The 26,661-nt window shown below is 51.3% G+C and overlaps 1 protein-coding gene across 9 annotated transcripts in view; it reads left to right on the forward strand.

The window, feature by feature from the left end:
- The window catches only part of FAM110A (family with sequence similarity 110 member A), a 28,396-nt gene extending 3,308 nt beyond the window's left edge, over positions 1–25,088 (forward strand). Inside the window, exons 2-5 of one of the 9 annotated variants that reach the window (XR_013442001.1) lie at positions 16,447–16,630; positions 18,747–22,228; positions 23,570–23,904; positions 24,821–25,088. Coding sequence is in view for 4 of the 9 variants with exons in the window: in XM_036121779.2 (XP_035977672.1) it covers positions 6,576–7,463 (888 nt within the window). In the remaining 5 variants the exon portion in view is untranslated. The other 8 variants (XR_004926444.2, XR_013442000.1, XR_013442003.1 and 5 more) reach the window with 8 other exon arrangements.
- Positions 25,089–26,661: the final 1,573 nt, after the last annotated feature.

Here is a 26,661-nt window from a genome sequence, read left to right on the forward strand (position 1 = left end):
TCTCAATATTTGTCCTTCTGCATCTGACTTATTTCATTTAGTGTAATGTCTTCCAGGTTCACCCATGTTGTAGCAAGTGTCAGAACCTCCTTGCTTATAAAGGCTAAATAATATTCCATCCTATGTTCATCTGTCCATCTGTCTACGGACACTTGGTTGCTTCCACCTTTGGGCTATTGTGAATAATACTATTATGAACATTGGGGTACAATATCTGTTCAAGTCCTTGGTTTCAGTTCTTTTGTGTAAAAAACCAGGAGTAGGATTGCTGGGTCCTATGGTAATGCCTTTTAAATTTTTCCTAAGTGCTATACTGTTTCCACCATGGCCGTGCCATCTTATATTCCCACCCACAGGGCACAAGGATTCCAGTTTCTTCATATCCTCACCAAAACTTGATATTTTTTTGTGGTTTTGGGTTTTTTTTTTTCCTTGCTTGCTTGTTGTGGTATTGGTTATCTTGATGGATGTGACATGTTATCTCACCGTGGTTTGGCTTTACATGTCCCTAATGACACATGATGCTGAGCATCTTTCCGTGTGCCTATTGGCCCTTTGTACACTTTCTTTGAGGAAACGTCTGTTGAAGTGGCCCTGCGTGCTTAGATTTGTAAACTCTGAGAGAAGTGGGTCAACATTCTGGGTGGTGAAGTCCTCACCCAGGAGCTGGACACCGCAGAGTCACATTCTGGTGGCATTTGTCATGCACAGGCTGGGAGAGAGGCACTGTTACAAGTCCTGTTTTACAGTTGGGGAAACCGAGGCCTGGGAAAGTTGACTATCTTACCCAAGGTCTCATAGCTAATCATGGGCGGAGCTGGATTTGAACCCCAGTAGGCTGGTCCCAGAGTCCATGCTTCAGAGGTGGCCGTGGGGCTGGAGTGGGGAAGGGCACTGTAGGAGCAGACCCCTCATGTGCAAAGGTTTGGATGTGATGTCTCCGGAGAAAAAATGGCTCATCTAGAAGTGGCCAGGGTCCAGCTTGAATGGGGGTGACTTGAGGCTGGAGGGGAGTGGGGAGAGAGGAGGGAGAACCCCTGCGGTGGGACTGGGGGTTGGGAGGAGGCTTGGTGCTGAAGGGCCTTAGTCTTTGAGGTGACCTGGGTTCCAGTCCTGCCACTTAGTCAATGGTGTGCCCTGCACACACCTGTGTGCTTGGTCCCTGGAGGATGAAAATACAGAAATAGGAAATGAGGGATTGATAAGTGAATATCTAAAATGACAGCATGGGATGAATGTGTGGAAGGGAACAACCAGGTGAGAGAGTTGGCGGGAGCCTCAGGGTAGTCAGGGAGGCCTCTCTGAGGACGTGAGACCTGAAGGAGGTGAGCTAAGAGGTTCTAAGCAGAGAACAGATGGTACAAAGGCCCTGAGGCAGGAAAGACCTTGGCATGTTTGGGAACAGCAGGGAGGGCTTTGTGGCTGGAGCAGAAAAGCCTGGAGATGAGCGGGAGTGGAGGGCAGGGACTGGATCCTGGAAGGCCTGAGGACCAAGTGGAGAGTTTGGGATTTATTCTAAGGTGATCTGGAGCCATAAGAGATCTAATTTCTGTTGGGAAAATATTGCCATCTTGCTCCCATTTTACAACCGAGGAATCTGAGACCCCGGCCCAAAGCCAGGAATGCTTCCTAAGGTGGCTTCTCCCTCTGGGGCCCAGAGAGGGAGGCTATAGAGTCTTTTGGTGAGTGGTTCCTGGGTTCAAATCCTGGCTCTGCCATTTACCAGCTACGTGACCTCTGGCAAGTGGCCCCACCTCTCTGTGCCTCAGTTTTCTCAACCGTAAAATGAGTGTAATAGGAGTACCTCAGGGTGAGTGTGAGGATTCAATGAGTCAACATATATAAAGAGCTTCGAACCGTGCCAGGTACAGAGAAAGCACTTAGAAAATTTCTTCCCTGTTATATTATGAAAATGTTATTGTTTCCTGCTTTTACTACTATTATTGCCTAACTGAGCCCTCCCTCCCATCTTACGCCCTCCCCCATTGTTGCCTCAGTAGAGGGCCAGGCAGAGGGACCCAGCAGGAACATTGTGGGAATGGTGGTCTTTAGGCTGGCCTCGCTCATTCCCCTAAAATCAGGCTCCAGGGCCTGGAGGAGGCCTCAGAGCTGACTCACTCTCAGGGGCAGGAGAGTTGTTCTCTGAGTCACTTCCTGTCCCCTCATAGCCCTCCATCCCAATCTGGGTGCAGCCCCCACTGGGCACAGACATGGAACTGGGCCCTCTTTGGCTTCCCAGAGCTTAGGCCCGACGCTAGTGGGCACTTCCTGCTCTGGGCTTCAGGATCCCAATGGAAACGCCTAATCAAGTGTACCACCTGAAGTGACATGATAGGGCTTGGGTTGGCAGAGGAGACAATCATGTCCCTCCCAAGGATTCCTTCCTGCAGTGTTGCAATCTTCTCATCTGTAAAATGGGGATTAAATAGTTCCTCCCCTATGGGAGGTGGGGATGTCCAGACACTTACATAAGTACAGTGCCCGGAACTCAAAAATTCTAGTTATTCTTATTACTATTGTTGCCGTTGTTACTAAATGTTCACAGCCTGCACAGGGTTTCTATAGGCACTCGCAGACGGTAAGAACTCACACTGACCTGGCCTGGAAGGTGAGACTCTCCTCAGTGGCAGAATGGAGGGCCAGAGGGGTCCAGCAACGTGCTCAGGGACACACAGGTAGAAAGGGTGGCACTAAGGCTTGGTCTAGAGGGAAAGTGCCCAGGTCGGACTCCTCAGGGTGACTTTGGGCAACTGGCTCAGCCTGTCTCAGCCTCAGGATTTCGTTAGTCAAATGCGGATAATAATAGAGTTCACCTCACAGGGGTTGTTGGGAAGATTAAAATGGGTTAATTAAAACCAGGAACAGCACTTTCTCGTGCCCGGCACAGTCGACATTAACACGGGCATTGCGGCTGTGGGGGAGGCGGCCTCAGTTTTGCCATCTCCAAGATGGGTGCCCTTGCAGGCCGCCGGAACTGCGGGTGTGGACGGCCCCGGCTCCCGGGACAGCTTCCTGGGGTAGGTCGGGGCGGCTGGGACCGGGTCCCCGCGCCGAGGCGAGCCCACTGCCGGCGCGCCAGGACTCAGGCTCCCGCCCCTGCCCGGCTTTGGTTCTTCCCTCTCGCGTAATACCTGGGCCGGCGGGTTCACCTGCCGGGGGCCGGCCGCCGGAAGTTGCGCAAACGCGTGTTACCTGAGCTCCCCGTGGGCCGGGCCGGGGGAGCGCTCTGTAGCGGCGCGCGCGCAGCCAGGTATGTGCGGGCGGGTGACGCCGGGCCAGGGTAGGGGGCTGCCGGGCCAGTCCTCCCTTCTCGGGAAGGCGGGGACAGGGCAGGGGCCCGCCTTCCCGCCGGGAAGAATCCTGCCGTCAGCCCCCTAGTTTAAGAGCCAGGTCGACCCCGGCTCAGAGAGGGGCGGCGAGCGGCCAGAGTCACACAGCGCGCCGGCGGGCTCGCGGCCTCCTCCGCCGCTGGGAGTCTTCAAGATCGCCCCGAAGGGGGTTAGGGCAGAAGCCAGAGCGAGCATCTGAGCTCCCCCAACCCCTAAGGCTGTCTCCAGGGAAGCAGGTGGGAAGGGGGTATGGTGACAAGGAGAAAGGCTCACGGTTGCCGCTCCGGGGGCCATTTGTGGGTAGCATTTGAAATACGTGGGTGGGGCGTTGGCGATGAGAGGAGGCCTCAGAGAGGACGGGTCCCACCCGGGGACTGGGACCCCGGCTTTAACTCGTAGGAGTCTCTACACCTCCGTTTGCCCGCCTGTGAAGTGGGGCTTATCAGATCAGTTTAGGATTAGCCTCTGTCACGTTCCTCCTTTGTCTGCGGCTCCGACTCCGACCCGCGGTCCTGAGCGTGCTTAGAGACCCCGCCGGGGTGGGGGTGGGCGCGATTTGGGAGTTGGGTGGTCAGAGTCATGATAAAAACCAAGAGCCCAGTTCTTGGAGCGCAGCCTTTTGGTCAGGTGCTGCGAAAGTCCTCGACCTGTTTTATCTCTCCATCCTCCAGGAGACCTGGAGGCTCAGGTCTATTTTTAACCGCATTTCAGATAAGGAACCCGAGTGTGTAAGAGGCGCAGCTGCTGGAGCGGGGCGCACAGCGGGCAGGTGGGCGAGCTGGCCAGCGGCCCCCAAGCCGGGTTTGGCTCCTTGCGTGTGTCCCGGCCGGGGCGGGAGCCCCTGCGGCCAGCAGGTCGGTGAGAGGGCGCGGGGTTTCTGCCCTGGCCCTGCCCATCTGACCTCCTTCTTCTGTTTCCCGGGATGGTGCCCGGGAGGGAATCGCCGCCGCCAACGGGTTGGACTGGTTTGGTAGGCGGAGGCCCCGGGGGTGCGGCAGAGTCTAGTTAGCTCGACAGGGCTCAGCAGGGCTGCCTTTCCAATCAGACCCTTCTTGCCTGAGGTCTCCTGGGGGTCGTCCGAGTGGGGCAGCCTTACTTTCCCATCTACTCCATCTCTTCTACCTTGGGAGCAGCTCTGGCTCTGGGCCGGCAGCGCCCAAGGTTCTCTTAACTTGCCATTGCTGCCCCTGCAGAGGTCTCAAACTGGGGGCTAGATTGAGGTGGGGAGAGCAGATCTGTTTGCAGACATGTTTGTTTGCTCCATCCATGCATGTTTTAAAAATTATTATTGGCGGATATGCTGAGATTTAAGACTCTAGAGTGTTCATGCCCATCTGGATTTCCAGCTTCCTAGCACATTCCATACCTACCACCTTGGACCCATATGCCTGCAGTGGGTTGGATGTGTCCCTCTCTGGTTTATCCAAGGTCTGCCCGTTCACATTTCGTCCCCATGGACACTCTAATTCAATAACAATTTATTGAATACCTATTATGGGTCGAAAGCAATGTCCCAAAACAGATTCAGTGAGCAAAACCGACAAACCCCCTGCCTTCATGGAGCCGATATTTTAGGGGAATGAGAAGAACAGAGTGTAAAATGACATAAACGTAAAAGATGAGTGAATTAGGCCTCATAGGAATTTGTGTCTTATTTATCGGCTCTGGGACCTAGGATGGTCACTTCTCTAGTTCCAGTTTCTCCAACTATAAAATGAGATGACAGTGACCCTTCTCACAGGCTTGTTGGAGGATTCCAGAAGAGGATGGTGTCAAATGTCTAGCACACAGTAGGGATCCCTGCCTTCCCACCCCGATGCAGACTCTCCTCCTGTCATTCTGGGTGACCACGTGGGGCTGTCCAGTATAGCTTTCGGCTATGGATGGACATCTCCGATCTGCACTGTCTGCCCTAGTGACCAGTATAGTGGCCGTCGAGCACTTGAAATGTGGCTAGTGTGACTGAGGAACTGAAGTGTAAGTTTTCATTTAATTTAAAGCTAAGTTGAGTAGCCATATGTGGCTAGTGGCCATTAAATTAGACAACACAGGTGTAGATGACAAGTCCTTTTGGGGATTACCTAGATAAAGTCCTCCTCTCTCATTTTACAGAAGAGAAGTTTCCGGACTTGGTCTGTAGGTTTTCTTCTGGCCCATCTCTGGGAGAGTTGGCTGGGGACACTTTGTGGCTCTAGCCCTTTCTTGGAAAAAGGATCAGGGCTGGCCTGATGCCTGGGGCACCAGGCCCTGATGCTTAGGTGATCCTGTGGACACTTGTGCACCTGGTGTGGGCCCCCTTGTCTGTGGATGCCCATCCTCTGGCTGCTGGCAGATCCAGGGTCTGCTGGATGCTCTCAAGCAGGGTTGTGTGATTGTGGGCTTTTCTGGCTTCTCTTGGAACAGCATAGCTCAGGGCTGACATTTCTAGCTGACAGGCATCCTTGGATCATTGTGGGCCTGGCACTGAAGTCCCATACTGGAAGCTGATGAGTGTTTGGACTTCACTGGAGTGGGGGATGGAGATTTTCTACACTCCTCCTCCACCAGTTTTATTGCTATGCCTGGGGCCTGGCATGTCTAGACGGGTGAATAGCACGGGACAGCTTCCTGCCTGGGTGGGTAAGGGTGGGAGGTGGTACCAGGTTGTGTGGGGGCAGTCCAGGTAGCGTGTGGGGTTGGAGCCCTTTCTCTGGGTCACCAGGTGCACCAGCACCTCCCTGCTTGGAAGCAAGGGGGCAGAGCCACCAACTTGGTGGGTTAGCTTAATCGTTGAGCTCCCTATCTGCAAAATAGAGCTGTTAAGGGGACCCATTGAGGTTAAGCTGGCTGGTGCCCAGCATATGGCCTGGAGCCCACTTTGCTTCCTTTAAAGCGTGCCTTGTCCTGTCTTTTCTGCCCAGGCTGCTCACGTCTTTCTTTGGCACTTTTTTATTTTCTCTCCGCCTCAGGTGGGCCTGGTCCTCTGAGAAGGGAGGCGGGGTGTGGGTGGAGTCACAGGCCCCTCAGTGGTGGCTTTCTGTCTGCTGATTGGCTCCCTTTGAACCAGGGGCGTGGCTATTACCTTTTAATAGGAAAGGCGTCTTCAGCCTCTTTCAGTCTTGGCTGAGCCTTTGTCTGAGCGTGCTCAGCCTCTTTCTTTCCTCCCCTGTAGCTGTTGCCAGCATCCAGCTGCCAACTTTCTGCCTGGATCTGTCTCCTCATTTCTCCGGTCTCCTCAGACCAAAGCCCTTGGGGTATGTAACAGCCATGCCTGTGGACACACTGACTCCGGGAGCCCGGGACACCTCTGCCCTACCTTTCCGCCTGCGGACCAAAGTCCCCGGCTACCTGCTACGGAGGCCAGCAGATGGTGGAGCCCGGAAACCTAGTGCTGTGGAGCGCCTGGAGGCCGACAAGGCCAAGTACGTCAAGAGCCTGCATGTGGCCAACACCCGCCAGGAACCTGTGCAGCCCCTGCTGTCCAAACAGCCGCTCTTCAGCCCTGGGACTCGGCGCACAGTGCTCACACCTAGCCGCCGAGTCCTGCCTGGCCCTGGCCGCCGGCCCCAGCTGGACCTGGACATCCTTAGCAGCCTCATAGACTTGTGTGATAGTCCCGCGTCCCCTGCCGAGGCCAGCCGTACCCCTGGACGGACAGAAGGAGCCCACCAGGCGCCCCCAGCCACCCCTCCACGCCCGCCACCAAGTACGGCTGCCGTCCGCCGAGTGGATGTCCGTCCCCTGCCCGCCTCACCTGCCGGGCCCTGCCCATCGCCAGGCACTGCCGCCGCCTCCGGCCCAGCCCGGCCCCCAGGTTTGCAGCGCTCCAAGTCGGATTTGAGTGAGCGCTTCTCCAGAGCAGCAGCTGACCTGGAGCGATTTTTTAACTTCTGCGGCCTGGACCCGGAGGAGGCCCGGGGGTTGGGTGTGGCCCACCTGGCGCGGGCCAGCTCAGACATCGTCTCCCTGGCCGGGCCCAGTGGCGGGCCCGGCAGCTCCGAGGGGGACTGCTCGCGCCGCAGCTCTGCCACCGTGGAGGAGCGGGCCCGGGAGCGCGTGCCCTATGGCGTGTCGGTGGTGGAGCGCAACGCCCGCGTCATCAAGTGGCTGTACGGGTTGCGCCAGGCGCGGGATGCCCCGGCAGCCGAGGGCTAGGCCTCCACTGGGCTCGGCATTTGCCACAGGACAGATCTGAGAGAGGCAGCTGGCCCCTGACCTCTTCCGCATCCATTCCCTGGCTTGGGGCAGACCGGAGGCTGCTGCCTTGTGTGAACTTGGTATGGAGGCAGAGGCTCAGAGGCTGGACCAGCATCCGTCTGGCAAGAACTGACCCTGGAGAGAGTTGCCTTTTGACCTTGGGCCACCCACTACCCCTCACGTGTAGGGGTTTTGACATGAGTCCTGCCTGGTTCTTCTCGTGGGTTTGGATTTGGGGCACTTAGCCTTCTCCGCTGAGAGTGAGGGGCCAGAGGATCTTACTAGGCTTACCTAGTGGTTCTGTTTCCTTCTTCCTTGGCCTCTAACCTTTGCTGACTTCCTCTTCCTTTCCCAGTGGGTCCTGGTTCCCTGGGAACTTGCTCTGGGTGGAGGCAGGGCCTTGGCAGCCTGGCCTAGGTGGGTAGACTACAGGAGGGACTGGTGGGAGTCTGTACTGCTCTGACTTCCCTCCCTTTGGTTAATAAACACAAATGTTTGTTTTTCAAGGGCTGGGTCATCAGACTCTTCTGTGTTCACAAGGGGAAGGGGAGGGAGACGTCTTGGGGTGGGGCCTTCAGAACTCCGTAACTGTTCATCCCAGGATCTGGGAGAGGGGCATGAGGTCAGTGTTTGGCCCAGCCTGAGACTTGAGACCTGAGAGGGGATTCTCATAACCCCCCCGGCTGGCCTGCAGGCCTCCTTCATAAAGGAGGAAACTGGATCTGGCCACAGAGTGAATCTGGATAGAGCCGGTACTGAGGTCTTTCCCCTGCATCAGGAAGGGACCTGCAGGGGAAAAGCTGATGGCTGCATGGATCCTTCCCATCGCTGCCCAGTTCCCAAGGGGGCAGGAAGCTCAAAGAGCACAGACCCTGAACTGGAGGTGACAGAGGCTGTAGACTGGGGGTTGGAAGCAGGAGATCTTAGAGGAAGAGGGACTTGGGGTGGTCAGCACAAAACAGGCAGCCTTGCCTCCAACTCTGGGTGACCCGGGATAAGGCAGTCTCCGTCTCTGGGCCTCAGGGGGCTGGGGCAAGGGGAAGGATGGCTGGTACTGGGCTTTGAGGTCTCAGCTCCTTCCTGTCTCCCTCCAGGCAGGTTCCCTGCTGGGAGGTGCCACCTTGGCTGGTAGTGCAGCCGGGGCTAGGGCCGGGCACGCAAAGAGTGAAAGCCTGGGTGGCCTCTGCCCACCCCCGGGGTGGGAGTGGGGAAGGGCTGGGTGGTGTTTCCTCCCTCAGGCTGTGTCGGCTGCAGCACTCAGAAACAGGAAGCTCTAATAGGGGCCCTGGTGACAGGTTTGATGTAAGTTTTATTTTAAGCATAAAGAGGAGATTTCCGTTGGGCTGTTGACAAACATCCAGGTCAGCCCAGCTGTCTGTCTGTCTGTCTGTCTGACAGTGTACAATCAACCCCCAGGGGATTGGGCTGGGCCTGGGTGGTTCAGGGAAACAAGGGGAAACTGGGTTATAGAGGAGAGTGGTGTTCAAGCTCATGAGAATGGAGTCCAGCCCCTCATGATACAGATGGGGAGACTGAGGCACAGGGAGGGCTATAATCTGCCCACAGGCACTCAGCGGGTCTGACAACGCAGGAGTTGAGCCTCCTGGTCCCCAAGTTAAAGGAGTGATGGGGTCAGGAGGGATAATCTGGGCAGGCTCTGCAGAGGAGATGTCCTCTGAGGTGTCAAGGACCAGCTCCTACAGGCAACCGGGCCAGAATTCTGGGCCAAGTAAGTGTTGTCCCTTCCTGTGAGCTGCCAGCACACCAGAAACCCAAGGGGTGTGTTGGCTGCATTTTAGATCACAGGACTGGTGGGGGATGGGCCGGGAGACCCCTTGTTCCTGGAGAAGGTTGAGTGGTGGGTGCAGACCCTTCACACTCATCCTGTCACTGAATCTTCAAGTGACCTTTCCAGGGTCTGTCTGTGAACAGGAGGGGTAGTGGCTTGGGGGCTGTCACAGAGAGGGTCTGTACTCCAATCTGGGGTCACACCCCACAGTCAGTGGCACTCTGCCTTCCTGACTCTCCTCTCTTCCCTGTCCTGGGTCCTGGCAGCCTTTCCTGCTGTCACTTTATTGAGCATCTGCTGGGTGCCCAGTAGTGAGTAAGCCAGACATAGGTCCCGCTATGTTGGGTGGAAGAAAATGGGCAGCTCATCAGCAAACACATGGTCGTATAATGTGGAGCAGTGACTCCTGCCCTAAGACCAGACCTGTTCCCAGAGCTGGGCCGGGGGGAGTCAAGAAGGGCTTTGGGAGGGTCTGTTGGGAAGAGAGCAGGGAGGCATTCTTGGAAGTGGAGAAGGTGTTTCCTGGTCCCTGGTTCCAGGAGGGTTTCCCTCCTGCTAGAATTCTGGAGCCCATCAGCCTCCCCTGTGGGGATCTGGGGAGGGAGTGGGTGAGGGCTTCTGTTGGCCTCAGGGATCTGCGGAAACAGCCTCTCTATTGTTCTGCTTGCAGTCAGAGTGTGAGGGGCAGTGAGCCGGGCGGGCCAGCAGCTGCTGCCCCCTCCCCTGGGGCTGCCTGGCTTCCATAGCCGCGCCTCCAGGCCAGACTGGCCCCAGCTGCCCAGGCCTAATTAGGCAGAGAGGAGATCTGCTCCCAGATCTATTTCCCAGCAGCTAATTATATACACGTGGGCTTGGGAGCCCAGCAATCTGGCTGCTCACGCCTGTCATGAAGGTGTGATGGGCCCCTGGGAAAGGCACCTGTCCCCACCTGCCAGGCCTCAGTGTACCCTTTTGGCAGAGGATGGGAGGTAGTTAGAGGGCCCTATTCCTTTCCCTGGTGAAATGGTTCTGGTTCTGCTACAGAGGCATTCAAGGGGACCAGGGAGAGGAGACACCCATCCTGCCTGACACCCTGTGTCCAGGGGGAGCAGGGAGGGATGGAGGAATTAGTCTATAGGGCCCTGACTTTAGATCCCAGGGTAGGGGGGGACATAGGCAAGAGCCTGGTGACAGCTGCCCCCCCAGATAGACCTGCACATGGGCTTAGAGCCGTGTGGGTGTTCTCAGGTCCAAGATGGAACACCCCATTCAGGTTTTTAAAAAAATACTATTTTTCAGATAATGCATTCATATATTTTCCCCAACACTTTTTTAAGAAAAATCTCAAACTTAAAGAAAAGTTGAAAGAATGCTATAGCAAACACTTAAATACCTACCTACTGGATGCACAATTCTTCCTATTTTGTTAGATGTGCTCTATCAGGCATCTATCCATCTAACCATCTATCAAGACAACCTATTTTTTTTAAGCTTTTCAAAGTAAGTTGCAAACATCAGTATGCTTCCCCTTAAAGGCACTTTGGCATGCATATCATTAGAGATCAGTATTTGTTTAAAGTTTTTTTTTTTTCCCCCCGTCTGTGTGTGTATGTAAAATTTACATCCTGTGAAATGCACAGATCTTAAAGGTACCATTTGCTGAGTTTAGACAAATGCATACTGTTTCCCAAACCCCAATCAGGATATAGAACAACACCATAACCATGGAAAGTTCCCTCATGTCCCTTCTCTGTCAATTCCTGTCCCTAGCTCATGGATATTTCTATGTATCTGTATAAATTAAGTAGTACTAATAAAAAGCATTTCCTTGCCGTGTCCTTCCCACTCCTGACCCCCAAAACAGCCACATTCAACTCTTTTAACTATTTCTTCTGGTACTTTATTCCATATTTCTAAGTAAGATGCTTTTCCTGTGTTTTTCTGGATTAATTTTAGGCAAATATTGCCTGACTTTCCAGTCTGATGTCTTCACAGTGTCGCTTCTGTAGCTTGACTGCCTGGGTTTGAATCCCAGCCCCTCCCCTTCCTGGCCCTATGACCCCAGGCAAGTGACTTAACCTCCTTGTGCCCAGTTTCCTCACTTGTAAAATGAGAGTAATAAGAATATTTAAGTTATTGGATTGTTACGAGGATTTAACATGTAAAGTGCACAAGAATAATTACTCTGGAAGTGGTCAAAAATGTTTCTTTTTATAATTATTATTATCAAGGAAGAGTTAACTTTTCTCAACCTCCTATCCTTTTAATCTACGTTTATCACAATTTTCCATTAAGTGAGTATTTAGTGTTATTTATACCGTAACTATACAAATACTGTTTCCTGCCAAGCCAAATCTCATATGATGGTTACATTTCCTTTCTTGTGAAACTCTTGGTTTTTCCTGGAGTTACTGCCTGCCTTGCTTTTCATTCCTGTGGTTTCCTCATAACCAACCCATCCTTAATTCTCTGACATCCTCAGTGTCCCCATAGTTACACATAGAAGGTAATGTATTAGTTCCAACTTCCTTCCTGAACCCTTCAAGTGGTCTTTAACACCCCCCCACCACTTAAAAAAATAAAAGTAGGACCAATTTTCAAAAGAGAATCTCAAGCACAAGTACAATCTGTAATGTATGCATTTGTGAGCACCCCCTGATGTCCCTGCCAGTGGGTCTCTAAAAGTGATAAAAACTGAGGCTGTGACCCCCACCGCCAGGCCTTTCCATTTACCCAGGGGGGGAACCTCTCAGCACTGCCTGCTCACTGTGCCAACCTACGGCTCATTTTGTGCCCTTCACTTTATTCATCCATTTGTTCAACTAAAGTCTGCTGAGTCCTTCACCATACCCTGCACTGTGCTGGGCAGCAACAGGGACATAGCGCTTGGGTATTGTTGACCTACCCATTCCCAGAATGTATTTATATTGACATGTGGGCCTGAATAGTGGTCTGAATAGAGGCATGTGTGGGGTTGGGTGATGGCTGGGAGTGTCTACATGCGACCTATAAGGGGTGTGTCTACATGGGTGCTGACAGATTTTCTATAGGAGGCCATTTATGTACATTTATGTGCACATGTGTATGTGTGTAGGTGTTGTCTACACAGTGTATGTTCACTGGTTATGTGTATCAGTTAGTTTTTGCTGTATAACAAACCACCCTAAACCTAGTGGCCTAAGATAACAATTTATTAGTCCATGATTCTATCAACTGGTAATCCAGCCTGGGCTCAGCTGGGCAGTTCTTCTGGTCTTACCCAAGCCCACTCATGTGGTTGCAGTCAGCTGGTCTAGGAGGGCCTCACCCACATGTTTGACAGTTGGCAGCTGTTTGAGGGGTGCCTCCAGTCACCTCCATGAGGTTCACCTCCATGAGGCTAGCTTGGGTCCATTCACATGGTAATCTTGGAGTTCCACACTGAGCAAGAGAAGACAAGCTTCAATGCACATGAGCTTTTGAAAGACTCTGCTTGTGCTGTGATTACTAATGTCCCACTGGCTAGACAAAGTGACGTGGCTGAGTCAGATTCAAGGGGTCAAGAAATAGACTCCATCTCCTAGTCATATTGCAAAAGGGCATGAGGACAAGCATGGAGGACTGATTGCAGCTGGTTTTCAATTTAGCACAGCCTATGTGTGCCAAGGGGAAGTCCCCAGTTTGGCAATCAGAGAAACCTGGATATCCTGGTGTTGCCACTTACTTGCTATCTGTCCTTGGTCAAGCTGCCTCACCTCTCTGAGCCTCACAAACTGGAGAGAATGGAATGAAAGGAGACAATCTTTATAAAGTGCTTGTGCTATTCATTTGTTCATTAATGCAACACGTATTTGTTAGCACGAGGCACACCCTGGGGACACTGTAGTGAACAAAATGAACCAGAACACCCACCCTTGAAAAGCTTAGTCCTGGGCGCCTGGGTGGCTCAGTTGGTTAAGCGACTGCCTTCGGCTCGGGTCATGATCCTGGAGTCCCGGGATCGAGTCCCACATCGGGCTCCCTGCTCAGCGGGGAGTCTGCTTCTCCCTCTGACCCTCCTCCCTCTCATGCTCTCTGTCTCTCATTGTCTCTCTCGCAAATAAATAAAAAATCTTAAAAAAAAAAAAAAAAGACTTTAAAAAAAAAAAAGAAAGAAAAGCTTAGTCCTGGTTGCAGACAGACGTTAATTGACCATCCCAATAATTTTATGGTCACTGAAATTAGGCCCTGGAAGGAAGGAGGGATTGCTGACTTGGCCAGGGAGGTCTGGAAGCCTGAGCTGTTTGAGCTGAGATATGAAGGATAGGTAGGAGTTAAAGAGAAGAGGGGATAGGAGTGGAAAAAGATTTCAGATTGAAGGAACAGTTTGTGCAAAGGCCCTGTGGTGAGTAGATTCTAGGAACAGAGAGAAGGTGGGGGGGGGGCTGGACCTGGAGCACAAGGGCCAGACCGTGCAGGGTTATGGGAGCCTTTGAACAGTTCGAGGGTCAATCTTGCTAGGGAGGCTGAAATGAAACCCAGAGGTCTAATTATGCTCTACAAGGCCCTCATGACCTAGATTCCTGTTACCCTTCCCACATCCTCTTTACCTCTTCTGCTACAGCCACACTGCCTCCATGATGTTCCAGAAACATACCAGACACATTCCTACCTCAGGCCCTTTGCACTTGCCACTTCCATTGCCAGTGTCTATCCTACCCCAGATATGCACATGATTCAATCTCTTATGTCATTTAGGTCTCTGCTCACATGTCACCTCCTCAGAGAGGCCTTCTCTGGCCTGCCCACTCACCACCCTCCCTACCTAAACCATCAGCATCCAGCAATTACTAGTTCCCTATCCTGGTTTTTTTTTTTTCTTGCTAGAAAAATACATACCAGCCCCTGACTCACAGTAAACAGAGGCCACATGATCTGTTTCTTGTCTCTGTCTCTTACTAGAATGCAGCTCCAGGAGGCCGGGATTTGACTCTACCCTAGGCTGTGTCCCCATCCCCTGGGGAGCAGTAGGAATCCCATAAATATTTGCTGGATGAAAGAATGAGTGAAAAGGAGTGAGCAAATGGCATACAGGAAAGAACTGGCTCCTGGAAATTAGGAGGTCCGGGTTGGGTGACCTTGATAATTGTTCACCTTTCTGTTCCTTGGCTTCCCTAGCTGTGCTGTGAGGCATTTGTGGTCTCTAGGTAGGTTCTGTGGAGGTGACAGGGCCCTGTCGGGGAGGAAGGGAGCTGGGCCCCTCTCCCTGGCCCTCCTGGGGGATGAAAATAGCCTAGCCCAGCCTCTAGGTTGGCCCCTACCCTCACTATGGCACCCAGCTGGAGCCAGGGGGCTCTGTCTGGAGCCTGCCAGCCTGGCGCTGGGCTGGGATCGCAGCTTCCTGACAGCTGGGCCAGGCAGCCCTGGGAGGTTCTTAAGGGCACACCGGGCCTGTTGGATGTCCCCAACCTCCCTCCCCACCTAGCCGTCCTCCCTCAGAGTCCACTGGCAGGATAAACCCCTTAATCCCCTACATGCCTGCAGTCTTCGCAGCTTGCAGAACTTTTGCTTGGTCTGCATCCAGTCGCGCCCTGCACCGTATCTGCCTTACCGGGGGGCCGCCAAGGCTCAGAGAGGACAGCTGCCTTATTGCAGGTTACAGGCTAGCACGTGGTACAGTTACTACTGGAACCCGAGTCTGGCCCAGTCCTGTCCTGCCAGAGTGTGTGTGTGTGTGTGTGTGTGTGTGTGCGCTGGGGGTGGCATGACTGCCCAATGGCAGTCCCCTCCCTTCACTGCTGGCCCCCTGGGTCTCTGATCTCTGATAGGGAAGGGGTGGTGGTTAGTAGCACCTAAAGCCAGGCTGCCAGGGTTCAAATCCCAGCTTTGCTACTTCCTAACTGGACTATTGGGTCCCCCCATCCTCCACCTCAGTGTATGTCATTAGGATAAATCCCTTAATCCCGGACATTATCAGGCCTAACTTTATGCACTGACAAGGTTTAAAAGAATTAGTTGCCAGTTTTTGGTATGTAAACCGTTGGAAGAATCACATACACAAACCAACTAAGGTACATCTATGAGGCCCCAAGCGCCCAGCACAGAGCAAAGTTCTGCCTGGGGAGCTCATTCCTGGGAGAGAGTGCCATTGTAAAGTGGTATCTTCATTTCCTCCAAAGGAGCCTCAGAAAGGTGAAGCCATGTACCCAAGGTCCCATGGCCAGGGAAGGCAGAGGCAGGAAGGGAGGTGAGTTGGGGGTTGCTGAGACCCCAGCACTCACCCATCGGGGCTCCTTGAGACTTAGTAGTGTTTATTCAGGCTGGTGTGTCACTCCCTGTCTGGGCCTTGGTGTTCCTCTTGGCAAAACGAGGTGGGGCAGTGTGAATGGAGAGGGCCTGCCCCAGCCCCAGGGGCAGAGGGGCCTGTCCCAGCCCATGGACATGTGGGCTCAGGGGGACCAAAGCTTCCAAGTTCTCAAGAATCCAGATCTCAAAAATCAGTTAGTAGGTTATTCTCTCATTGTTTAAATGTGGGTAAGTTACTGTTTAAATGTAAAAATGCCCCCATACAAAGTATATATAATGTTATTTATTTCGCCATTATTTGTAATAGCAGACAATTGAAAACAGCCATCAGTGAGAAGTAGGTGAACCAGCTTGGGCCCAGCCACACAATGGAATCCCACGCGGCCATAGGGAAGATGCCATGCGTGCACTTGATGTGGAATGACAGGATGCCTGGGTTGGTGAACAAGCAAGGTGTGGAATGGCACGCACAGTGTGCTACTGTTTTTGGAAACTGGAATATATGTCCCCACACTCTTGCTGGCATAAAGCCTCCCTGGAGAGTTACACCGTGAGCCCTGCACGTTGGCTGCCTGTGGGGGAACCGGCTGGCTGGAGCCAGGGTGAGAGAGAGACTCACATCTTCATTTTTGTAACTTTTGAATTTTGAACTATGTGAATGTATTCCCTATGCAAAAAAAAAAAAAAAAGACTAAAAAAGAAAAGAAAAGAAAGGGAAAAAAAGAAAGAAATTTTAAACCCAGGGAAATAAAACAGAAAGAAGAAATCTGAAACAGACAGACAGACATGAGACGTGCGGGTACAGTCGCTCCCCCTCCCCTAGAGCAACCGCAGGCCACGTTCTGGGTTTTGTCCAGCTTCGTTCTATGGCTCCACCCTCTATGGTAATATTTTGGTTTCCACACGCAGAGCACCCACGGGAAACGCCAGCCAATGGGCATCAGTTCCGGGCTGGGCCGCCTGCCAGGGTTGACACAGCCCCAGGATGGCGTTGTCCAAATGCCCGAGTGATGACGCAGCCCCGGATGGAATGATGACACTTTCCACAGTCTCACAGGCCCTACCGGTCTGGTGTTTGTCTGACAACTTCCAGGTGGGTGTGTGGACACTTTGAGCAGCCATCCCCATCTACTAGCTCTGAGCCTTCAGGGACTAAACCCATCCATCCATCCATCCATCCATCCATCCATCCATCCATCCATCCAATATTTATTAAGTACCTACAATATGCTCTCAAGGAACTGAAGACAGAGCAAAGAACAAAACAAAAGTTCCCACTCCTGTGGAGTTGACATTCTAGTGGGGAGACAGGCAATGCATGCCAGAGTGGAAATGTCCTGGAGAAAATGAAGCCAGGAAGGGAGTGGGGGGGACTCTAGGTTTTTTTTCTTTTCTCCTGAAGTATATAATTGACATACAACAATGTTGACCCATTTTAGGTATATGGTTTGGTGAGTTTCAACAATTGTATTGTATGCACCACTACAGACAAGTTCTAGAAGATTTCATCATTCCAGAAAGTTCCCTCCTGCCCCTTTGCAGTCAGTCCTGCCTCCCACCCCACTTCCCATCTGGGACACTGCTGGTCAGTTTTCCTTCGCTAGGAAGGATCGGATTTGTCTTTTCTGCAGGTCATGTAGATGGCATCTGGCTTCTTTCACTCAGCGTGATACATTTGTGATTCACTCATGTTGTTGTGTGTCTGTCTCTTTTTGTTGCTGAGTAGTCCAGGGTACAGATGTCCCATGTTTTGTCTGTTCATCCAGTCTGTTGAGGGGCATCTGGGTTGTCTCCACGTTTTGGCTATTACAAATAAAGCTGCTATGAGCATCCCTGCACAGCTCTCGTGCACATACACTTTCATGTCTCTTGGGTAAATGCTGGGCCTCCTGGTAAGTGTATATTTAACTTTATTAGAAGCAGGCATTGTGCTTTTATTTTTTAATTTTTAAAGATTTTATTTATTTATTTGAGAGAGAGAGAGAGAGTATGAGCAGGAGGAGGGGCAGAGGGAGAGGGAGAAGCAGACTCCCTGCTGAGTAGGGAGCCCAATGTGGGGCCCAATCCCAGGACCCCAAGATCATGACCGGAGCCGAAGGCAGACGCTTAACCAACTGAGCCACCCAGGCGCCCCGGATTGTGCTTTAAAATAGTGCGGTCAGGGCGCCTGGGTGGCTCAGTTGGTTAAGCGACTGCCTTCGGCTCAGGTCATGATCTTGGGGTCCTGGGATTGGGCCCCACATTGGGCTCCCTACTCAGCAGGGAGTCTGCTTCTCCCTCTCCCTCTGCCCCTCCTCCTGCTCATACTCTCTCTCTCTCTCTCTCTCAAATAAATAAATAAAATCCTTTAAAAAAATAATGAAATAAAATAAAATAGCGTGGTCAGGGGCGCCTGGGTGGCTCAGTCGGTTAAGCATCTGCCTTTGGCTCAAGTCATGATCTCGGGGTCCTGGGATTGAGCCCTGCATCAGGCTTCCTGCTCCGTGGAGAGCCTACTTCTCCCTCTCCCTCTGCTGCTCCCCCTGCTTGTGTGCTCTTTCTCTCTGTCAAATAAATAAAGTCTTATAAAAAAATAAAATAGCGTGGCCAGGGCAGGCTTCCGCAAGCAGGTAACATTTCATCAGAGACTGGAAGGGGGCAAGGGAAGCCTCATGGATGTGTGTGGCAAGACTGTTGTAGGCAGAGGAACTGGGTGGGTGGTGTACCTGCTGTGTTTGAGGAACAGCACGGAGGCCAGGCTGGTGGGGATGGAGTGAGTGGGCGGGGAGAGGGCTTGGCGGTGGGGTCAGTTGTAATAGGGGCTTCATAGGGTAGGGCCTGTAGGTCATGGTGAGGACGTTGGCTTTTACTCCGAGAACCCATGGACGGTTTCTAAGCAGAGGTGGGACAGGATCAGACTTGTATTTGAACATCCTCCCCTGTGCCAGGCTGCCCAGTGGAGAATGGGCTGCAGGGCAGCCAGGGAGGCAGCGGGGAGGCCGATGAGGAGGGTACTGCACAGTCCTGGCCGGAGACGGAGGAGGGGGACTGAGGTGAAGGGGGCAGAGGGTGCGGATGGTCAGATTCTGGATCTGCTCTGAGAGTGGAGCCGACAGGGCAAGTATTGGTTGTGGGAGGCGAGGGAAAGAGGACATAAAGGGTGATAGAATCTGAGGTGGCCTCTCAGATAGCAGCCGAGAGTGACCCCCCACCCCCACCCCGGCCAACAGCCAGCAAGGAAATATACACTTCAGACCGGCAACCACCAGGACCTGAACTTGGTGGACCACCTGAACCACTCTGAGCCTCCACAAAGGAACAACGCCCAGCTGACAGCTGGATTTCAGCCCAGAAAGACCCTGAGTAGAGACCCTGGCTATGCCTGGACTTCTGATCTACAGAAACCGTAAGGTTGTGGTTTTCAGTCACTACGTTTGTGATAATGTTTACTCAGCAATGGATAACTGATACAAGCATCTTAGAATCCTATAGTGTCAGAGCTAAGAGGGTCCTTAGCAGCCACTGAATCCAACCTCCTCATGTACAGATGGGGAAACTGAGGCCCAGAGAGCAGCTAGGACTTGAACACTGGTTCTTGCAGAGAGACAGCATCAGGCAGAAGCTGCCCCAGCCGTAGAGGCCCCAGCAGGCCCAGCCTCTCATCTCCTAGGAGGCTGCAGTATGAACCCCTCTGCCAACACCTCCTCCATCGGGGCCCTGGCCCCCCAGAGAGCCGGCTTCTGGCCACCCACTGAATACCCTGAGCTCCTGGGGCAGCAAGCTCAGGCAGGCTCCCTGCTGGGCCAAGCCAGGTGGCCAGGAGGTAGAGTTCTCACCCCCACAGCAGAACAGGTCCCGAGGGTGCGGGAGCCAGGCCCAGATCTGGGACCCCAGCTGAGAAGGACAAAGCACAGGCTTAGGTCAGAGGGCCTGTGGTTAGGATCCCAGCTGTGTTACTCACCAGCTGCAGGACTCTGGTCAAGGGGTGCCCCTTTGCTGAGCTGCAGTGTCCAGTCCGTAAACTGGGAGCAAGAAGGCCATCCTCCAGATAGTCAGTGAGCTAAGGTGCATGAAACTCTTGGTAGGAGCACCATAAATGCACAAGTGCATGGCCCCAAACTCCACCTTCTTATGGGCCTTGGTTTCCCCATCTTCGAAATGATCTGTGGCCTAGATGTGTTTGGGAGGGCCCTTGTAGCTCTAACAGTTGGCCATTTGGGGATTCAAATTCCGGCTCTGCCTCTAACTAGCCGTGACCTTGGATTAGTCACTTAAGCCCTCTGAGCCCCAGTCTTCTCACCTGTAAAATGGAGCTATTAGTCATTCCCACCATTACATGAGATGCGGGTCAGAGACCTAGTTGAGTGCCTCAAGAAACTGTCAGTTGGTTTTATCATCATCATCATCATCATCATCATCATCATCGTTCCGAGTGCCTGCTGGAAGGGGCAACAGGCTAGAGACTCCAGGGCGAGGGAAGTTTAGTTTCCTTGGAGACAAACATTTGTGGGCTGGGCCAGGCCTGCATGTATTTCTGGTCAAACAAAACTAGTTCTTTCCCCCCAACTCTCTGGCCCTGCACCGTCTAAAACCAGGCCCCAAGTATCACGGTGCTTCTACACGCTAAGCCCACAGGCAGGTTTTGGGAAATAAAAATGTGCATTCATTTCTGTTTGCAGTTCTGGGAACTACCTCCTATTTTTCTCTAGAGGGATGGCAATAGCTTCGTGCAAATGCCTGGAGGTGGGAATGTGTGTCATAGGCACAAACGGTGTCCCCGCTGGCCACGTGTGAGCTGTGCTTGCTATCCTCTGCGCACAACGGACGCGCTGGTGGTAACAGACACCTGACTGCGGGCCGGGCAGCCAGAGTCTCTCCTGGGAAGTTGACACCTGAATGGAGGGCGCACAGGCAGAGGGTGGTTGGAGATGTGTCATCCCTGGCCAGGACCCTAGAGAGGACAGCCACAGGCTCTGCCACCGAGGCCCCTACACACGCCTGAGTCCTCATACTGGGGCTTTGTTCTTTCCCCACCCGGGGGACCCCTTCCCATAAATCCACTGCTCACCTTCTTGGTTAGTCACTTTCTGGTGTTTGTCACCCCATTCCCCTTGGCCGATGTGGTGACTGGAGGGGACAGAGCCTTGTTGGGGGTTGAGGGCAGACTATGGGATGGAGCAGTGACCCCTCTGGTCCGTGCAGGCAGTTTTGGGGTGCTTCTGTGCAGAAAGAGCACTGGAATCAGAGTCTGGTTCTGCACATGTGACTTTAGGTAAATCACTTAGCCTCCCTGTGTGGTCCAGTGGGATGGAACCAGGGGCAGGGGGGACCTCCATGAGCAGGTGGGGAAACTGAGGACCAGAGAGAGGGAGGGCTTTATTTAAAGCCACATAGCAGGTTTAGGACAGACCCTGGAGAGCTCCTGAGTCCCCCAGACCCCGGCCCTGAGGCGGAGCAGTTCCTGGAGTAGGCAGGAGTAGTCCATAATTACTAGCAGAACCTGTTTCCCCCAGATGAACCTCAGGTCCACCAGGAGATCACAGATCACAAATTCCGTTCCCAATTAATGGTCCCATTTGGCTCTGCAATAGTATCAACATCCCATTCAAGCAAACTGATTCCAGAGATTGACAGGGCCTTGTCCAAGGTCACAGCACAAGGTCATGGCAGAATGAGTCTGAGCCAGATCTGAAATGCCCATGCTTTTTGCTCCAAATCAGTGTTTTCCAAGCTGATATATGGGGAAATATCGGGGTGGTGGTTAATGAGTTCTCCAGAGGGATTTTGGTGATAACCCTAGAAAAGTAACTCAAGCATCTCATGCATCCTCTACATGACCACAGCTGAGTCCTACCTGAGATTGTATTTGGGCTTGCAATCACATTGGCACCAAGGAATAACGTTTACTGAGCACTAACTAGGGGCCAGGCACTGTGCTTTGCACTTTTCACAGAGTATTCGTTTAACCCTCACAACAACTCTATAAGATAGGGACTATTATCCTCCCCATTTCACAGACCAGGAAGTTGAGGCACAGAGAGGTGAAGTAATTTGCAACCAGGTCAACAGCGAGCAAGGGGTGCAGCCAAGTTTTGAACCTGGGGCTGACTCCAGAGCCTGTGATCTTGACCACTGTCACCAGCTCTGAGGGATGAGGCAGGGGTGGCTTTGAAATGTAAAGATGAATTCCTGCTAAGTGAAGGCCAGGTGATGCAGAGGTCACTGTGGGTGAAATAGAGCCAAGTGGTGGGAGAATAATGTCATTAGCACACAGAGTTGGGCAGAAGTGTGTGACCAACCGACAGAAATGGCAGCATGACTGAGTGTCCCACATTCACACTGCTAGTGGCAATTCAGGCTTAGCAAAGCAACAGCATCCCTATCACTGAATTAATGTTGTTACATTGATGCCGTGCCTCGGCAGTTAGGGCCATAGGCTTAAGAGTTATGGCTTTTGAGGTCAAATCCATCTTCCTCCTTGCTTGGTCCACAGACCATGGGCAAGTCACTGATTTCTCTGAAGTTCATTTTTTCTCATCTTTAAATGGAATTCTAATAGCACCTGAAAGGCTGCCAGTTGCCTATGGAATTCCCTTCTCTCCTTTTTCTTTGTTGACCAAACTCTGATTTTATTCCAGTTGTGATGTACACAGAAGACTACATTCTCAACCTCTCTTGCAGCTACTGGTGGCCAATGAGAAGAAGTTGTTAGGTGAGATTTCTGGGAAATATCCTTGGAAGACACTGATACAGCTGGGATGAAAGCAGATTTTCCCTTCTTTCTCCTTCTTCCTACGTGGAACTCAGGCATTATGGCTGGAGCTCCAGCAGCCATTTTGGGTCAAGAATTGATCTTGAGGATGAAGCCATAAGATAAGAATGAAGCAACACAAAACTAGTGGGAATGTGAAATGTTGATAATACCACAGAGACTGCACCAGCCCTGGCCTGGATTGATCTTTTTTTAAATACACTTTTAATTTTTTTTACAACAGCTTTGATTCACAGAATTATTGCAAAGATAGTACAAAGAATTTCTATATAGACCACATCCAGTTTTCTCTATTATTAACATCTTATATTGGTATGGTACACTTGTCACAATTAACAAACCAATACTGTTACGTTATTATTAACTAAAAATAATCCGTACTTCATTCAGATTTCCTCAGGTTTTCCTAACTGTCCTTTTTCCGTTTTAGGATCCCATCCAAGATACCAAATTACATTTAGTCGTCATGTTTTCTTAGGCTTCTCTTGACTGTGACAGTTTCTCAGACTTTTTGTTTTTGTTTTTAATGACCTAAACAGTTTTGAGGAGTACTTGTCAGGTATGTTGTGCCTGATTAGTCTGAAGATTTTATAATTAGACCAGGGGAATGTGTTTTGGGAGGAAGACCACTGAGATAAAGTGGCTATTCTCACAGTCTCTCAAGGGTAAATACTGCCAACACGACTTATACATATGGATCTGAACTTTGATCACCGTCAGATTCTCTACTCTAAAGTTATTCTTTTTTCTCTCTTTCTGTGCTGTGCTCTTTGGAATTAGGTCACTATGTGCAGCACACACTTAAGGCATGGGGACTTATTTTCCCTTCCTTAAGGGTGGAACATCTTATGTAAATTACTTGGAGCTCTTCTGCACAAGAGATTTATTTCTTCTGTTTATCTATATCTATCTATCTATCTATCTATCTATCTATCTATCTATCTATCTATCTATCTATCTTTCTATCTACCCATCCATCCGTCCATCCATCCATCCACTAATTTACTCAATCATTTATTTGATTTGATAAATATCACATTTTAATATATCCATATTCCAGAATGGACTCGTGAATATTTATTTTATTCTTTGGGTTATAACTCAATACAGCTTTATGTTTTCACTCAAATTGTTCCAACTTTGGTCATTGAGTTTTTTTCTGGTTGGCTCCCCAGACTTTTTGACATAAGAGAAAAACAAACTGAGGTAGATCTTTTGCAGTAATGATCTCAAATTCCTCCCATTCCTGTATGCTAACCCCTTTGCCATGTGATTTTGCAGCTTCTCTCATCAAGACCTGAGTCCCTGGAATCTGGGCTGAGCCGTGTAACTTGCTTTGGTCAATGGGAAAAAGCCAAAGCTTGAAAAGGCCTTGTGCCTGGGCCTTGCTGCCCCAGGGACTCCGAGACCACCATGGGGGCAACCCACCAGCCTGCGGAGATGAGAGGATGTGTGGCCCAGTTACCTCCACTCCCCTTGCCTATAGCCCACCAGCAGCCAAGGGAGGGAGGCCTTCCACCACAGCTGATTGCAGACAGGAGATGAACTCAGACACAAGCCGTTCCCACTGAGCTCAGTCCAAACTGCCAACCCTTGGAGCCAGGAGCCAACCCCCGGTTAGTTTAAGCCCACACATCATGGGGGACTTACACAAGCCACTTTCTTTCGTAAGTCTATGTTGTCTGAGTTTTCTGTTACATGATGTCGAACCTAATCCTACATGGACACAGAATTGATTTTATGGGAGGTGGTGAAATTTGAATGAGTGAGACAGGGTCAGTACATATAACTGCTTGGGTGGAATGATAATAATAATAATAATAACTGCTTGGTGGAATAATAATAAAAATAATAACAACAACAACTAGTTTTATAGTGTGTTAGTATTTAATTTTTAGTTTTTCCCCAAATTTTAGTTGTTTGAGAACTGTGTTCAGATGGGGCTTGAATTCACGACACTGAGATCAAGAGTCACGTGCTCTACTGACTGAGCCAGCTGGGCGCCCCTACTTGTTTGAGCTATAAGGTTGAGGAGCTGAGAGCCATTTTATGCGCATACACAAACAAGTGTTTTTCTGTCCATGCCCTCCAGCCTAAGACCACCGGGAGCGCTCCGGGAGTCGGACAAGTTAGGTTGATGACTCATTGCAGCAAGAGAGGCTGCGTCCCCATAGGGAACTCTGAGGCATCTCAGGGAGGCTGTTGGGAAAGGCTTATTATAGGATTTGGGTTTGTGTTAGGTGATCTTGAGGAGAGTTTAAGGAAGTAGGTTTTCCTCTAGGTTGCGTGGTGTCAGGAAGTGGGAGTAGTTCCATGGCTGGGCTCTTGATCAACCTTCTCTGTGGAGAAGGCGGACCGGAGCAGGACTAAGGCTCTGAGTGAGTCCTACAGAGGCGGGGGCACTGGATCCATCATTTTGGTGGCTTGGAAATGGTTGAGTTTTGTCTTTGTTCAGACATGATTACACAGCGGTCTTGCTTTTGTCTTGGTTCATCAGGCACAGAACACCTTGTCTTGGTTTCTGTTCAACAGGACATCAGCTGTTACCTGTGAGTATCAGGCTCAGCTGCTCACATCCAAGCCAGCTCCCGGATGTCGGGCCTGCTCTCTCTTTCTCAACTGAAATCAACGCTGGTAGGTCCGGGAGGATTCCTTCTCCCTAAAGATCTCCAGATATTACTCAGTTTGGAGCCACAGGCTCATTCCTGCTCAAATCGGGCAGGCATCTTTAGGTACTTTTCTTGGCCCAGAAGTCTTTCCTTTCCCATTTACATCTTCTATTAACAATATCTTAATCTCAGTTTTGGTATTAATTATACATAAATGGATTATATTACTAACAAGATATTGTAATAATAATATTTATCAACATTTGCTATGTACCGGGGCTGTTCTAAGCATATTATATGTCTTAATTCAAGGATTCTTTTTTTTTTTTAAGATTTTATTTATTTGACAGAGAGAGGGATAGCGAGAGCAGGAACACAAGCAGGGGGAGTAGGGGAGGGAGCAGCAGGCTTCCTGCTGAGTAGGGAGCCCGATGCGGGGCTCGATCCCAGGACCCCGGGATCATGACCTGAGCCGAAGACAGACGCTTAAGGACTGAGCCACCCAGGCGCCCCTTAATTCAAGGATTCTTAACCTGGGGTCATGCTGGGGTCCGTGAATGGGATTCATCTTCATTCACCTGTAATTAAATTCAGCACTTCCTTCGATTATGAATGTGGGACACAAGCCACAGAGTGTCAGCAGAGCCTGGAACTTGGCCACCATTAGAAATCATAGCTACTTTCATATCCTACCACAGTGGTTATGGGTATCTCCAAATATTGTTAGCACTCGTCATTATTTTGCAATTACAGTACTTATGAGATCTTGAGACCACTAGAGCTTGTTAGTTAAGTGTTCACCAAAAAGCGTGTATAGTACCATATCACAACTGTGTTCTTTAAAAATATTTTGAGGACCACTTTTTAATTAATATAATTTGTTTCCTTCATAATTCAATGTATTTTATTTCAAGCAGTTGAAAACAGCCTTCTGAGAAGGGCTCCATGATTTCACTCGATGCCAAAGGGATCCACAGCAGGACACACACGAAGAGCCCTGTGCATTGATTCACTCCTCCAATGACCCCACAGGCAGGTCTCATTACCAGCTCGTTAACGGAGGGGACATGAGGCACAGAGAAGGTGTGTAGTTTGCCCAAGATCACACAGATATTGAGTGGTTGTGCGTTATTAAATCTGCCAGCTCTTTTCACAGCCTATGGGTTGTGATTATCCCGAGGCAGGTGTCGGACACGTGGATCTATGGATCTCCATTTCTGCCTGTGGGTGTGTGTAATGCATGTATGTAGAAAAGGGAACCACAAATACTTGTCCATTCTGGGCCTTCTGTCTGACTTCTGGGATCCCTTGAGTAACTGCATCCTCATATCCTTTGGGCCCTCAGGGCTGAAGGGCTGGGCTGGGGAGGGCTCAGGGGCCAGGCGGGGGTGAGGTGGGCAGCAGGTGAAGGTGGGGTAGGAGGGCCAGCATCGCTCCAGGGTTTGGCCTCTGGCCTGAAGCTACTCTTGTGACCTGGACAGCTTGGGGGGGCGGGGAATCTGGAGGAAAGAGGATGCAGGTCCCACAGTGAGACCAGTGAGACCCCTGGGACTTGTGGGTCGAGAACACCTGAGACCATGGTCCCTGTGCCAGGCTGCCTGGGTGGGGGCGCTGTGGGCAGCTTGAAGGGAAAGCAGCCCTCGCATGAGCCCCTGGGCTCTCAACACCTCCACTGCAACACCCCTTCCTTTCGGAGCCCAGACATGTGGGTTTTCCCGGCATCCATCAGTTCTGCGACACCAGCTGGGTGTCCCACCACTTAAG

This window comes from Halichoerus grypus, chromosome 10 (assembly GCF_964656455.1).
Source record: "Halichoerus grypus chromosome 10, mHalGry1.hap1.1, whole genome shotgun sequence".
Classification (NCBI taxonomy): Eukaryota; Metazoa; Chordata; class Mammalia; order Carnivora; family Phocidae; genus Halichoerus; species Halichoerus grypus.